The sequence below is a fragment of the Drosophila willistoni genome, unplaced genomic scaffold (genome assembly GCF_018902025.1).
Source record: "Drosophila willistoni isolate 14030-0811.24 unplaced genomic scaffold, UCI_dwil_1.1 Seg846, whole genome shotgun sequence".
In the NCBI taxonomy this organism is placed as follows: domain Eukaryota; kingdom Metazoa; phylum Arthropoda; class Insecta; order Diptera; family Drosophilidae; genus Drosophila; species Drosophila willistoni.
Window position 1 is genome coordinate 24,944 of NW_025814742.1, and position 17,016 is coordinate 41,959.

At 36.8% G+C, this 17,016-nt stretch overlaps 1 protein-coding gene across 1 annotated transcript; it reads right to left on the reverse strand.

Moving 5' to 3' along the window:
• Positions 1 to 9,644: 9,644 nt before the first annotated feature.
• On the reverse strand, positions 9,645 to 10,307 carry LOC124462031. Its single transcript, XM_047013427.1, has 2 exons — positions 9,994 to 10,307; positions 9,645 to 9,937 (listed from the first exon to the last, which is right to left on the reverse strand). Exons 1-2 carry the CDS (start codon positions 10,226 to 10,228, stop codon positions 9,645 to 9,647), a joined length of 528 nt encoding a protein of 175 aa, XP_046869383.1. The 5' UTR covers positions 10,229 to 10,307.
• Positions 10,308 to 17,016: the final 6,709 nt, after the last annotated feature.

The following is a 17,016-nucleotide window of genomic DNA, read 5'->3' on the forward strand; positions in this document are numbered from 1 at the left end:
CTTAGGATTGTATAACTTTAACGGGACCTTTGATCAATGCTAAATTCAATTGTAAGAATGCTACCATCTGCAATTCTTTAAACTCAAACTTGTTATATTTTTGGCAAAATGTCAGTTGTGGCCTTTGCTGTTACTCCGTATCCTCCGATATACCAACGAAAATATGTTGTCAACCCTAAAAATCGTTGAACCTACTTCTTGTCGTGTGGGATTGGAAATCTTGAAATAGCATCTTGTCTTCACTTAGCTTAATGCTTCCCCTTTCAACTATAAAGCCAAATAAATTGACTTTACTCTGCAGTTTTTGACGTTTGTCCCAGTTTGCGTTACAAATGCTGTGTACTTCTGAGACTATTCCTCAACAGGAACACGGAAAAAACCGTTTGTTAGATCTAGAGTAGTAAAAACAAACGCACCTTGGAGTTTGTTCTAATACAGAATCCATCTGTGGCATAGAAAAATTATCTCGGACCACTTTCACATGAAGCTTTCTGTAATCGCAGCACAGACGCTTTTTCCCACTCTTCATTGTTACGCTTACAACAACTTGGCCTCTTCCAACCATTCCTGTATTGTACTTTCAACAATTTGCTGATCCGACTGCAGTGATATGAAACTCGACTTCCATCTGAATGTTATCTACCTTGACACTTATGCAAAAAATACCAAAGGTCATCACATGACTTCCACCCATTCCTGTAAGACGCTTCGAGTATCCTATTAACGAATGAATTGCAAGCTTAACAACTTACTCCTGTATTAATTAGACCGTTGAGCTTAATCGTCTTATAAGTTACTTCTTTCGTCGATCGAACCTAAACCGCAAAATTCGGAAACGCTTCCCTCCACATCTTTTAAGATGAACCATGATCTTTGCTCATCTCTGCTCGGGACTCCTCGAATTGTTCTAGCCGAGGCGAAAGCTATCTCTTGCCCATCATTATCAGTTTCTATTTGAATGAAATGAGCGAGTAGACGCGTTTGCAGCTAAGCTTTAAGGCCTGTAGTCTCTAGCCCTAACTCCCTCAACTTACTGCGCATCTCCTCAATACGCAAGGTCAGAATCTCACCTCCATTTACACAATTACATGTACGTATATTGCTTAACAAGATTGGTATATTAATGTAAGGTTAGTATCAATAATGATTGAATGCAAATTTGTTACGACTAAGCAAGATTTACACAATATACTAATCTAGGTCAAATTTCGGCGTGCAAGCTTTTGCTTGAGTTACTTTTAACTCACACTTAAGACAAAGACAATAATCACCCAACTGTAGTCGTCCTGCTCTATGTAGCCACTCACTCAGTTGTCGCAATTCATTCGTCTGTTTTCCAGTCGTTTTCTTGGTCTCTCTTTGTCAGATTCCTAATTATCATTAATTCAGTGTCTGCTGCCTGCTCTCTCGGTCTGTTTGATTACACAGTAATCAATCGTTATGATCAACTTTGTGTCTGCTGTCTACTTCTACAGTAAACACTGGTTATCATCAACTTCGTGTCTGCTGTCTGCTTCTACAGCAAATACTGGCTATCATCAACTTCGTCTGCTCTTTCGGTCTGTTTGATTACACAGTAAATAATCGTTATGATCAACTTTGTGTCTGCTTTCTACTTCTACAGCAAACACTGGTTATCATCAACTTCGTCTCTGCTGTCTGCTTCTACAGCAAACACTGGCTATCATCAACTTCGTGTCTGCTGTCTGCATCCACAGTGAACACTAATTATAACCAACTTCGTGTCCACTGTCTGCTTTCTCTTCTCCTCTCGAGTTACCACCCTTCTCGACCTTCTTTCAACTTCTGTTACCAGTTTTTGTTTAACGGCGCCGAAATTCTTACAGACGCTCTTGGTGCGTCGTCAAACCGCTTCACTAATTTTCTTGGTCCAAAAATCTCGGTTGGGCCACCAGTGTGTGGGAATATACTTTCCTTTATTAGATAAGATCTTCTAAAATGAGGCATAATGATTAGATTGCTAATTAGTTTGGTTTCATAATATGGGTTACTAAACACTGCACAAAACACGATAATCGAATTTTTATTATGTTACTACACAAAACGCAATATTCACGTGGTATATTACAGAGCACTTCAACGACATTAAAACCACAGTGGACATTTTTTAATTGACTGTTAGAAAACGTTTGTATAAGAAAAAGAAATGGCCTTTTTTTAAGGGGTTTTCCGGCAATTATTTATTGTTATACCATACACACATAGGGCGAAATGGTATATTAAAGTCGCCAAAATGTATGTAACAGGCAGAAGGAAGCATCTCCGACCCCACAAAGTATATATATTCTTGATCAGGATCAACAACCGAGTCGAGCTAGCCATGTCCGTCTGTCCGTCCGTCCGTCCGTCCGTCCGTCCGTCCATCCTTCCGTCCGTCTGTATGAACACGCAGATCTCGGAGACTATAAGAGCTAGAGCCATCAAATTTGGTATGCAGACTCGTTCCACCCCTTCCGCCCCCGAAATTTACAAAAAACAGATTATCTTAAAAACTATGACAGCTACCGACATTAAATTTGGTATGTAAGCTAGCTTAATAGACGCGCAGATATTGACTATTTAATAATTTTGCCACGCCCATTTCCGCCTCCGAAAATTAAACAAAACTGATTTTCTCGAAAACTAACAAAGCTAAAGTGACCAAATTTAGTAAGTATACTGGCTTAGTATGCGCGCAGCAGATATATATTTTAATATGTTGCCACGCTTCCATAATTTAAAGAAAACCGATTGGCTCTTGCAAGTTTTTGACCATCGCGATCAAATTTGGCACACCAATCGGACTAGAAACATGCAAAATATACGTATGAACGTATTTTGCTACGCGATCCATAAGGGCAGAATTGGCCGTTGGCTAGCGGCGGCGCTAGAGTGCTCGTGTGTTTGTAGAGTGAGCGAGATAGCATATGGTATGAGGCATGTTAAAACAATTTAATAGACATACATTTGGTTTTCGAAATTTTAAATATTTGTTTCACCTGGTGTATGGTATACCCAAGTCGGCGAGACGACTTACTTACTTTATTTTTAAAATGTATTCTGTTATTCGGAAAACAAATCAAAATGGATATATAAGCATGAAGATTGGTTATTTTAGCCGATTTAGCAGATCCCGAGATTAATTGAATTAGTTATAGGTGTTGAATCCATAAAAATTTATGTAAAGTGAGGCAGCTAAAAAAACTTGCGTATTTTTTACTTAAAAGATTCGAACTTGTACCATAGTTATTAGCAGCAATACTTCGTTGCATGGCACTTTAAACATTTTTTTTTTAAATATTAACAAGAATCAAAATATTTCTGTGTTCTGGATGACATTATAAAAGACTTTTTCTTTAACACGAAAATAAAAAATATATAAGATCAAGTAATCGCTAAAAAACTAAGTTTTTTTATTGCTCAAGGCACTTAAATGGAAGGCTTTTGCTTAAAGTTTTTGACGTTTATACGCCGAAAACGAATATTAGACTAAAAGGCAACCATGTTGATCTCAAGTATACCGTCTTGTATTTAAAGCCTTTGAAGCCTTTCTAATCTCAATTCTTGCTATAACATTTTTTACATGTTCACTAAATGGTCACTACTTTCCGTTTTTCTTCACTGGACATTACTTCATGTATTTTGGGAAGCATCATTAGATACGCGCCTAATTATATTTTTATTCCTATTTTTTGGCCAGAGATTATTTTGTTTATTTTTCTGCCTGGTAGTGACTTTCAGTTCAGGAAAAACAAATGACTATTAAGTCATCCATCTAAAGGAATGCTTGTGACGGGCTTAATCTAGAGAAAGCTATTGTCATTATTCTTTGAAAGGATTTTGTCGCTATTTTAAGACCATTCGGCAGTCTGGTAAACTGATGAGATTTATTGCTAGTAGAGAATGACGTAATTCTTCGCGATATTTCTTCCAATTCAATGATTAGTGCGAATTATTTGTTCTTAATATTAGTGAATCGTTTGGTTCACTGAAATCTAGTTAACAATTAAACGTTTTGAAAAAATCTAGTCCACGAATGGTATCGGAAAATTTTCATTTACTATATGAAAGTTGGTATTTGGCCCAAAAGATCTGGGGAGACACTTATTTTAAAGGACGAAATGTTCCAGGTATATGAAAAACGGAACTTCTCCACCATGTGTCCATGTGTGGGTGTTTGGGTGTGGTTCGAAAGCCACAACAGATATCGTATTAGTAGGTCGGATACTGTCCCCAGGGGCAATGGGAAGAGACTCCACACTTGCCAAAGCCGGACCCCCTAACGACACCAGTTGCTGTGAATTTGTTGAAACTGGTCTTGCTGGGATTATTGCAACTATATATGCAACAGACCTTGATAAAATTTTGTGGAGACATTAATATGCATACAAAACTAAGAAATACTAATTCTTATGAAAATAGCTCAGAAAACAACGAAGAGATTGAAAATTGCACAAATTGTTCCCTAACCAAGAAACGTTTGATATTTGGAAGGAAAAATTGGAAATCCATTATTGAGAAATTAGCTGCACTACAGAGAAAGCAACGTTGTTAAAGTAAATTGGAGCTGCCTACATAGTCAGAGTCACCGGCTTTTAAAACATACTAATAACTGTGTACGATTCTGACGCATTACACACCGTGTGCCATAATATTTTCTGAAAGGAAAAGGTTTCATTCTTTTACAATGAAAATTAATCAGTAGCTGAATGGTTTGCTAGAGAAAAGCAACTTGCTTTGCACTGTAAATTTATAACACAGTCGTATGCGTTAGCTCTGAAACGATTTGTCATTGGATTATCCGCTCACATCTATGAGAGAGTGCATGAAAAAATTAAAAGTTACAGTTGGATACCCCGCTAAGAAAAGCTATGATCATTGAAACGAAAAAGTCAACAGTAAAAGAATTACGACAGAAAAATACTATTAAGATCCCCAAATCTTTTACAACCAAAGAAGTATTATTAATTTTTTCTAACGGGAAATTATTTAAAAAGTAACTTGTTAATTGGGGAAAACCTCTATAGAAAGACAAATTTTGCACTTAGAACAGTTTAGCGATAACAAGTTAGCCCTACAACCTTGAAAAGCAATCAGGTCAGCTTGTAGGGTATGGCAGAGAGAGTCTACGATGCGATTAGCGATTTTTACATCATCGGCATACATAAGAACTCTGGAATTTAAAAGAACGGTGGGGAGATCATTAATAAAATTGGTGAATAGCAATGGCCAAGGTGGCTGCCCTGTGGCACTCTCGATTCAACACAAATGATCTTAGAAAGAGAGTTATAATACTAAAAGGAACCCTCTGCCTCCTATTGCTTAGATATTGTGAAATTCAAGTAAGCAGAGCGGATAGCCAACTAAATTAAGCTTATCTAATAGTAAGACATGGTAAGCGAATCGAAAGCCTTACCTTATACATAACATAAAATGGTGTAACGGACAACTCAAAAAGCTTAAGTAAAGGCTAGCACAATGGCTACACACAGAACCTCAGGACAAAAGCGGAGAATACCGTCTGGGCCCAGTGAGTATACCGGCTTAATCTTCATTAGTTCCTTAGATACCGAACTTTCCGTTATAATACGATTAAGAATGCAGTTGGATTTTGTTATAGTAGGATATGGATATATCTGACTAGAGTTGTACTTAGTGGAAATGTACATAAGTAGTCGAGAAGGAGTTATCAAATAAATTAGAATTAGATTGATCAGAAGAGGCCGAAACATTATTAAAAACTGCAAACGATGGAAGGGAGATAGATTCGCTTTGAGTTAACAAAACAACAGAACTCTTAAGGATTTTCTGAGCAGTGCAACTTGCAACGTTGTAAATAATTATTAAAGCATTCAGAATTAGTACAATGAAACTCGATTTAGCAATTAAGTAACGAGAAAGATCCGATGATAGATGAAAAGTGACTTTACACCATTTGTAATCAGGGACCTTAACTGTTATAAGATAAATCTAAAAACCTCAATAATAATAATTATTTTGAAACTTTGCATTTAACTCAAGAATAACTTTCGTTTTTGATTTTTATTTTTTCCCTCAACCTATGACTGTTATTTTTGAGAAAAAAAATATCAAAGAAGCTAACATCGGCTATGCCGAAGTTTATATACCCTTGCAGTCCTTGGTAATAATAATTTTACATGTTCCAAATTTGTTTTCTGCAACTCAATTCATCAATATACAAACAAAACAATTTTACTCTCTATTTTACAATTATTTTACAATCGCATATGTAAATTTCATAGCATACTCCGATTTTTATGAAAATGTTTCTTCTAGTTCTTCGTGAGCTATATGATATTGTGGTCCGATCCTAATGGTTTTCATACTTTATTTTTCCCGGGTAATAAAAAACACCGACAAAAAAAATTTCAGCCCGAGAGCTCTTAAGACGGCTGAGTAAAAGGCATTCGCACAGACGGACGGACGGACGGACGGACGGACAGACGGACATGGCTATATCAACTCAGCTTCTCATGCTGATCAAGAATATATATACTTTATGGGGTCGGAAACGTCTCCTTCTGTGCGTTACAAACATCTGACCAATTTTATAATACCCTCTGCAAGGGTATAAAAACATCATTTGTGATTTACATAAAAAAAAAATATTATAAAAATCATTTTAAAAAAATCGTTTTTTTTTTACCGAATCGGGATTATAAGCATCTATCTTTGCCATTGCTTTCGTAATTTCGTCGTTGACTTCTTCTGTCACCGCATTATCAACCACAAACGAGTTCAAATATTTGTTCAGGAGAGAACAAGTGCTTTCACTTGGTGGCTCGGCAGGACCACTAGCACAGCTCGATTGAGTCGATATTTGGGAATTTGATGCAGACGCACTATTGGCGTTCAAGTTAGCGTTACCCTCAAATGTGTTCGTGCGTACATTATTTGCATTGAGTTATGAAACAGAACTCTCCGTATTCTCGGATGCAAAAAGATAGCTGAGATTATAATTTTGTTTTGTTAATTCGAACCAGAATTTGCACAAATCGGCCAAATAAAGCAGCTCCAACTGAAATTTTTAGTTGCCACAAAAGCAGGTTCCAAAGTCTTCTTCAAGGTCCGAAGAGTACTCCACTCTTCATGCTTAAGTGCATCTGCGTTTTGAAAATGAGAAATGAGAGGAAAAGAGTTTGGTCAACATTAAGTAAGTGGAACTCCATCGGGTTGAAACATCTAGTTCTGGTACAACTGGATTGTCGGCTTTTATTAAATGTCTACAGGAAAAACAAATATAATTATACCCTTGCAAAAAGGGTATATTAATTTTGGTCAGAAGTGTGCAACGCATAGAAGGAAGCATCTCCGACCATATAAAGTATATATATTCTTGATCAGCACGACGAGACGAGCTCAAATTGCCATGTCCGTCCGTCCGTCCGTCCGTCTGGATCAACGCAAACTCCTCCTAGACCGTAAGAGCTACAGAGCTGAAATTTTGCATGTAGGCTTGTATATACTGCAGGCGTTGTATATCTCGGATTCAGCCGGATCGGATCACTATATCATAAAACTCCCATACAAACGCCAAAGTCGCGAACAGTGACTTTTCTTAATAACTTCGTTATTTTTTGAGCTATTGTCGTGAAATTTAATATTGGTGAGTTAATTACACATATAAACGACTATGCCAAATTTGATCAAGATCGGGTGACTATATCATATAGCTCCCATGGGAACGATCTTTCGAAAACAGTGACTTTTGTCAATTACTTCGTTACTTTTGAAGCAATTGGCATAAAAATTTATATTTCTCAGTTTAGCATAACTGTGCCAAATTTGATTAAGATCGGGCGACTATATCATATAGCTCCCATAGGAACAATCGGTGGTGAACAGTGACTTTGATCAATAACTTCGTTATTTCCTAAGCCGTTCTTTCGCAAATATTAGACCTTTTACTCAAAAAACTTGCAAGGGTATACAAACTTTGACGCGGTCAAAGTTAGCCCCGGCCCTCTGGTTTTTTGTTATTTTCTCCAAATGGACAAATGGTTAACCTATGATTACATACCTGAATGCTGTCGTTCTTAACCCTCTAAGACTACTTTCTAAAGTAAAAGCAGAAGTTAATTCGAATAATTTTTTTTTAAGTAAATAGGGGCTGCTGAGCTTAAATATGAACTCAGAAAAAATATAGAAGCTTTCGTTTACCTGGAAGGTGAGAAAACATAAATAAGTGCCTCAAGGCATGCTTGGGGCTTTGAGGGTAAAAAAGTAGTTTCCAAATAAATTGAATTTTTTTTTTAATTTTTGTTTTATTTTATTTGATTAAATAATTTTTTTGTTTCTATGATACTCAGCAAAACAATTTTTGTTGGCCGAGCAGCATAAATGCAGGTTGCATTTTGTGCAAATGCACTGCGTTTGGGAAGTTTTGCAGTGCTTGCAACTTTTTTTTCCTGTGATTTGATTTTTGGCCTTGTTTGAGTTGTGACTGCAATGGATGCCGAGAAATTGGCGACAGCAAAGTCTGTGATGGCGACCGACTTGATCGCGCAGACAAAGATGAAGATGGTGAAGGTAAATTGTTCTTCATGAGTGGACGACCTGGCAAGTTTTTTGACTGGTAGCCCACTAGACCCGCAGCAATAGATTCGCGGAAATCCGGAAGTTCAATGAATTTCTCGCTGCTCATGGTTTCCTATTGGATTCGTCTATATAGGATGTAGGCGTTTGTTGTTGCCATATCTACTAAATGGTAGAAAATTCGGGTTGCAGCATCGTGAGTTTTACTTCTTATATGGTATCGTCCCATAAGCCCATCCATCAGATCCACGCCTCCCATATGAGCGTTATATTCCCGTATAACTTGTGGGCAGTCAATTTCTACATTGTGCTTCGACTTTCTGTCGTAACGAGCTGCCTTTGGTGTTCCTCCTTGAGTATTTGAACTTATAAACGGCTTAACGCCCACATAGGTCGATAATAAGCGAACCGCCTTGTTGTCTTTCCACAGTACGTTACTAACATCCACTCCATATGAGGAACCCACGTACTCAACTGAAAAACCTCTTGGCTTTTCCTTGATGGCACTATCGTTTGGGAGCTTGCAGTTTGGAATCCGATTTACCCGAACCGTTCCCAAACTATAAATCCCTTTTGCCCGAAGGTATACCATCAAAGGCAGCGATGTGTAAAAATTGTCAAAATATATTATATGATGTTTGAAACTTTCAACAGTTTTCGTCAAGCGTACAACTATGTTGGCTGACGCACCGATATCAGGGTAACCAGGTAATATCGCATTATCACCTGCGCCGCTATATACTTCAAATCGGTAGGCATATCCAAAAGAATCACATAGGACAAATAATTTAATACCCCACTTGTGTGGTTTATTGGGCATGTATTGCCGCAAATGGTGCTTCATTTTTGTGCTGCACATTTGTTCGTCAACGCATAATCGAGCTTGCTTAGGCACGGAGTCAAATCTTTCATTCAAAATGTCAATAGCTCTTCGCGTGCGAAATAGTGGATCGTAGCCAGGCTTACCCTTTTTGATTCGCTTACTCTCGTCACACAATGAGAAGTATTTCTTAATTGCTTCAAATTTGCTACGGGTCATACAGGTTTGTATGGGTGCAAATGCATTTTGCCCCCAGTAACTTTTCAAATTAGGGTAGCGATATGTAAATTAAAATTCCTATATAGTGATGAATATCTTCCGTTGTTATCTTAAACTTGTTGGCAATATTGTCCTTTAAGGCTGCGCGCATTGTTTCCTTGACGATTATACTTATAATGTCCGAGTTTAAAAAATAACATAATAGTTGAAACGGAGTTTTCAGATCAGTTATTTTGGATGGCAACGAAGAGTCGCCTTGAAAAGCAACATTGTTTATGTGCAATTGCATAGATTGCTGTCGCCACATAACTTTACTAGGTTCCTTTATAATTGATTCGATACCTATTCATAAACAAATTAATGAGTTGTATTACAAATCAAAGTAATGATTTGCTTACCAAGCCCATTAAAACCACCAGAAGACGGTAAAGATACAGGTGTTGCTCCTTCAATAACTGGCAATGGTGATCGAGGCCTCTTACGAGTTTTTCGGGAAGGCTCATGGCTCTGCACAGTATTTTCATTGTTTTCAATATTACTGCACATTAAGGATACAGTAGAGACATCTACTAATGCAGTGTTAAGTGCCTCTGCCACGTCTTCATCCTCGTCGTCACTCGAAATACTCGACATGTCCACATCCGACGGGACTGATTCGAACAACTCCAGCAGTTGTTCATCCGTCAAATCAGACCATTTATAGCGAGCTCTCAAAGCCCTTATTCAATCTCTATTAAAAAAATTCAACAATAAATAAAAATCACACACAAATTACACAAGAAGTGCAAGCAGTTGTGAAATAGCTGCTAGCAACAAATTTTGCCGTGGAGCCCCAAAAGTGCCTCAAGTCAGTTATCACTTTTACGATGCTACAAAGCAGAACTTTAACATATTCGCACATATTAAACTTTATTTAAATAGCACATTAACTTACCTTTCACAAAAAAAAAATATTGAGTTCAATTGGTTGTATAAATTCACTTTTATCAACACAGCAAAAGACAATGTGCAGAAGCTGAAATTTTTGGCGCGAAGTAACACATGATTCGATAATATGTTTATCAAAAGCATCGAGCGCTTTACAACATTGGCAGTGCTTTTTGGCAGTTATTTTTAAAAGTTCAACAATTTTTAAATTAACTAAAAGCTCTTAGTTATTTTTTTAAAAATAAAAATAAAATACGTGCCTTGAGGCATTCTTACGTCCTAGAGGGTTAAAGACTTCGCCAACTTACGAGCCTTGTCAATTGTTTTTTTGCAGGCAAGTTGCTTGAGGAAGTCATTAACCTCACCGTAAGAGCTACAAAGCTGAAATTTTGCAAGTAGGCTATAGGTAAGGAAAGAGTTACCAAAAATGTTGCAAGGGTATACAAACTTTGACGCGGTCGAAGTTATCCCTGGCCCTCTAGTATTTACTTTTTTTCGGTCCCTGTTTGTAATACCTAGACTTAAGATTCTTCAGTTTTGACACCCTCCGCGTAAACCATGGTGACTTTTGCGTCCCCACAGGAGACATTTTAATTCAATTTTCAATGACTGGGTACTCCTAGTTATTTACGATTTAAATTACAGTGGTATAAAATAATGAAATGGCGGAATTCATATCCGTAAAGTGTATAAATTAGTATAATCGGTGATAAGAAAGTCGTTGTTTAGTGCGACATAGTCAGTCTTCCAAAAACATCGGGTGCGTATCGTAGAATCACACTCGGATATGAGCGTGCTGCTGGGAAACTCAATAGATATCTCTAAAGTTGGTTGAAATCTATCCTCTGGTAACACTTTTGAACTTGTTCTAGATGCTTCATAAAAATTTGGATCGGAAGTAAAAATCAGATCCAGGTATCTGCAAGACGTATTAGAAATCGAATTCAGCTGGGCCAACGAAAGCGCAAGCAGACCATCAATAAAATCGTGACACGCAGAGTGCAGCAACGTTTTGCTACCATTTTGTGTTGACCAAGTTATAGTGGGCAGGTTAAAGTCACCAAGGACAATTAATAAGTCTCTTTCAGAGAGTAGTTCAATTTATACAAATTTAATAGATTCTAAGTGTATTAAGTAGGTTGGCCATTCCCATTGGGGCGGAATGTAAGAACAGATTACAAAAATGGAAAAACGAGTAAAAGTTAATGCATATAAATTCGATACTACGGCGGAATCTACTTCAATAAGAACTCCACCACCTCTACGAACAGTACGATCACGTCTAAAAATATTGAAATTACAGGGTAAAACTGTGACAGATAGGTTTACAAAGAGTTTAGTAGGAGTTTATTAAGGCCTCTGATATTCTGTTAGCCGACAAAAAAGGAAGTTGTTAGTATTTTGACAGAGTGGAAGAAGGAACACATAGATAAGGAAGGAGTGGGAATAGATGAAGAAGAAACAAAAAATAGATGGTAAAGGAATCCTTGTTTGGCCCAGTGTCTTCCTTTTTCTGGATGTAAACTCCTTCACAATTAAGCTTTTCGGCCAAAAGCTAGAACTGCAGATACTGTTAAAGAACTCAATTGGAACACTGACTTTAAAAGATTAAATTTCTGTAGAATATGAAAATTGAAATATTTGCTACCCAGTCATCACATGGGAACAGTTTAGACAGCTTTTCGAGCAAAGATACGAAAACTCGGAGACACCTGCCGCAACTATTTTGAATTTGTTGAACGTCACCCAAATTCTGAAGAGTGTCTTGCCGTGTGTGCGAGTCGGCTAATGACGTCACTTCTTACAAAATGGCGTGGCATGAACCACGAGCAAATTGCTGCATCGGTTCTTCTTGGTCATTTAGCAAACTATGACCGCAAATCGGCGGTTGTAATCACAACGACTTGCGTACACAGGAACTATTCGCAGCACACGAGACTTACAGTCCGAGTTACAAGTCTTTTCGTTTGACAATAAGCGGTCCACCTCTTCAGACGATTATTCGATTGCAAAACGTGCCAAATGCACAGTTCGGCGTGTGAATAGTTGTCATTATTGATAGCATGTTGTAAGCCGCTACGAAAATTCAACGGCCATACATTTTCTGCGAGGTCGAATTATTCTGATTGACTTATTTAACACAGTCGCATCATAATTCAAGCCTAAAGGCAAGTGCAAGCTACAAGAAAGACCAAGGTGGTTACATAAAGTTCAGTGCAGTGATATAAATTTTGTGTTGTGACGAGTATTCTCTTGTACCGCATCAATGCGTATATAAGCCTAAATTTAAAAATTTTAAACCTTGGGAAAACCGCAGAGGCTATGTGCAGAACTACCCAGCTCCCTCAGTTCTAGTGCATCCGAAAAATTAACTGTTAGTACTGAGACACAGACTGAGCCAAGTAATCTGGTAGATCTTAGCGCCCAGACCGTTGAAGAACTATTTATACCCTTGCAAAAAGGGTATACTAATTTTGGTCAAAAGTGTGCAACGCCAGGAAGGAAGCATCTCCGACCGTATAAAGTATATATAGTCATATATCCGACTCCAATACCCAATAACATATAAATATTTCGGCCCCTAAAAATCATAACGTAAACAATTGTCCCCCTCAAAACCAAAGCGTATGAACGCTAATCCATAAAAATTAACATAAACAATCGAACACTTGAAGTAATAATTGTCCCCTCAAAACCAAAGCGTATGAACGCTAATCCATAAAAACTAACATAAACAATTGAACACTTGAAATAATAATTGTCCCCCTAACAACCAAAGGCGTGAGAACGCTAACTCAGCACTTAAAATCGGACCAATCAAATCGTCGAAGTATCAACCACGCCACCAAAGGGCTCCCAAATTTAGCTATAAATATAACCATAAGACATTTTTGTAATCAGTTCTAAGTTTTCTTTCAAATAATAAAGTACGTTACTTAACTCACGAAAAATATCTTTTTTTTCCTTATCGAGAAAATCGAATATTTAATTGGCGCAGTCGGTAGGATTGGAAAAAAAAGTTATTCTATCCGTGTTACATATAGAATCGTTATCCGTGTGTTACATAGAACTGGTGAATAACTATTGTAGTGAACTGTTATTCTATCCGTGCGACGTGTAGAACTGTTATCTGTGCGTTACATAGAATTAGTGAATAATCACTACAAAATAAATTTCCGATCCGACATCAAGAATTTACGGGTAGTGCTCAACAGTGAAAAATATTTTCTGCCAACTGTGCGCGGAAGTATCAACTGTGCGTTGCAACCAAAGAGAAAAATATTTACGCCAACTGTGCGCGAAAATATTAACTGTGTGTTACAACTATTAAATCCAATTGAGGAACAAAAACCGCCAACTTGTGTGCGAACAAAAAACCAAAATCCAAAATAAAACATAACCAAAACCCAGAAAATTAACAAAACAAAACACCACAAAAAACCCAGAAGATCAACAAAACAACACATCACTAAAACCCAAAAAAAAAAAAAAAAAAAAAAAAAAAAAAAACAACACATCACTAAAACCCAGAAAAAAAAAAAAAAAACCAAAAAAAACCAACACTAAAACACAAAAAAAAAAAAAAAAAAAAAAACCAAAACAAACCATCACTAAAATCCAGAAAAATCAAAAAATTTAAAAGATATAAAATGGCTGTAGAACTCACAGAAGCCCACCTCAACCAAGCACTGTCTTCATTAAGACAGGTGGCAAATTACGATGGAGCTCCAGAAAATCTGACGTCGTTTATAAGGAGGATCGATTTTATTATGCACCTATATCCAACCAACGATATAAGGCAGCACAACATACTGTTCAGTGCTATCGAGATGCAGCTTACCGGAGAAGCACAACGACTCTCACAAATTGGACAATCTAACACCTGGCCGGAGCTAAGGACACTCCTTATCAACGAACTAAAAACGCAGACCCCCTGTGAGGAACTTTTGCGACGCCTCTACAACACCAGCTACGCAGGAAATCTTCGTAAGTTCGTCACCGAATTAGAAGATAAGTCTTACATTATAACAAACAAATTAAGTCTAGAAAACGACGCGAATAACACCGCGCTCTATACAAACGCGTTAAATAACACCATCAAAGACGTAATAAATAAAAAATTACCCGATAGACTATTCATGACATTAGCTAGATACGATATAACCACAGTCAGTAAATTGAAGCAAGTAGCTCAAAGAGAAGGGTTATACGAAAATAGTATAACAGAAATAAGAAAGTCAAATCAAAGCCAAAATCAGAATCAAAAAGGTGGAAAAACTTTTGTACCCAATAGTACAATTCCGTCTCAAACAAAGCAATCAGATACAATACCAAACCAAAAACTATTCCAAGAATTTCAACAGAAATTAAATATTGACAGGGCTCAAAATCCAATGAATAATCAACAGCAAAACAACTATTCAAAGAATAATGTAGCAAACCAGCCTACAAAAAGGCAAAGAGAAAGTAATAGTGGAATTAGCAAAATGGATACATCCGAAAATTTTCATCAGAATGCCTCGGATCAATCGGAAGAAGAGATAGAGACAAGTCCTTCATCAGAATAATGATGAACAATAAACCTTTGAGATGTGTAGTCGATTCAGGCTCTTCAATCAATATAATGTCCGAAAACTTTTTTAATTTCAAAACCTATTTAGGAGATTCCAAAATTCACATGATTGAAGGAGCAGTAGAACTAAAAGAAATTATTTTCCTTGCACCCAGCAAACTTTGTCCGACAGAACAAAAATTTTATATCCATAAATTTTCAAATAAATACGACATGTTGATAGGCAGAACTTTCCTAAAAGCCTGCAAAGCACAAATAAATTATGAAGAAGAATACGCAAAATTAGGAAACTATACATTTTATTTTAGAGATGTTGAAGAAATAGAAGAAGAACAAAACATAGAAGTTTTGGACCCACCCACAGAAAGGGACCCGGAAACAAATTTTGCGATTGAAAACGAAATAATAGAAAGTAATGAGTATAGACTCGACCATTTAAACAACGAAGAAACTCAAAAATTAAAAAAGGTCTTGTACGAATTCAGTGACATTCAGTATCGCGAAGGTGAAAATTTGACTTTCACGAGTACAATAAAGCACTCTATTCATACAAAACATGAGGACCCAATCTATAAACGACCATACAAATATCCCCAAACATTTGATATGGAAGTCAACAAACAAATAAATGAAATGATTGAACAGGGTATCATTCGTAAATCGAATTCCCCCTACTGTTCACCCATTTGGATCGTCCCAAAAAAAGGAGATGCTTCCAAGAAACAAAAATTCAGATTAGTCATTGACTACCGAAATCTAAATGAAGTCACAATAGACGACAAATTTCCAATCCCAGTTATGGACGAAATTCTCGACAAACTAGGAAAATGCCAATACTTTACCACCATTGATTTAGCTAAGGGATTTCATCAAATTCAAATGGATCCTGAATCTATTGCAAAAACAGCTTTCTCAACTAAACATGGCCATTACGAATACACACGTATGCCATTTGGTCTTAAAAATGCCCCGGCAACATTCCAGAGATGCATGAATAATCTTTTGGAAGACCTTATTTATAAGGATTGCCTTGTTTATCTGGATGACATCATTGTGTACTCCACTTCATTGGAGGAACACATACTATCACTCAGAAAGGTATTTAACAAACTAAGAGAAGCTAATCTTAAACTCCAACTTGACAAATGCGAATTTATGAAAAGGGAAACTGCATTCCTTGGTCATATAATAACAACAGAAGGTATAAAACCTAACCCAGATAAAGTCAAAGCAATTCAAAATTTTCCGATACCCAAAACTCCAAAAGAAATTAAATCATTCTTAGGATTATGCGGATTCTTCAGGAAATTTATACCCAACTTTGCACATATTGCAAAACCTTTAACTCTAGGATTAAAGAAAGGAGCTAAAATAAATATAAACGACCCAAATTACATTTCATCCTTTGAAAAATTAAAATATCTCCTTATGAATGATCCTATACTTGCATATCCCGATTTCAAAAAACCATTTTTCCTAACCACAGATGCCAGCAACATAGCTTTAGGTGCGTTCCTTTCACAGGACCATAGACCTATTTCTTATGGTAGTAGAACACTTAACGAACACGAACTAAATTATTCAGCCATAGAAAAGGAATTACTATCTATTGTATGGGCAACTAAATATTTTAGGCCATACCTTTTCGGTAGAAAGTTCGAGATTCTAAGCGACCATAAGCCTTTAGTATGGCTCAACAATATAAAAGAACCAAATATGAAACTTCAAAGATGGAAAGTAAGACTAAATGAGTTTGATTACAAAATTAAATATTTACCTGGCAAAGAAAATCATGTAGCAGATGCCCTTTCCAGAGTTAAAATAGATGAAAACTTTTTAGGATCAACAGAAAGCACAGCAGCTACAATACATAGTGCTCACGAGGATAATGAAAACTACATTCCAATAGTAGAAAGACCCA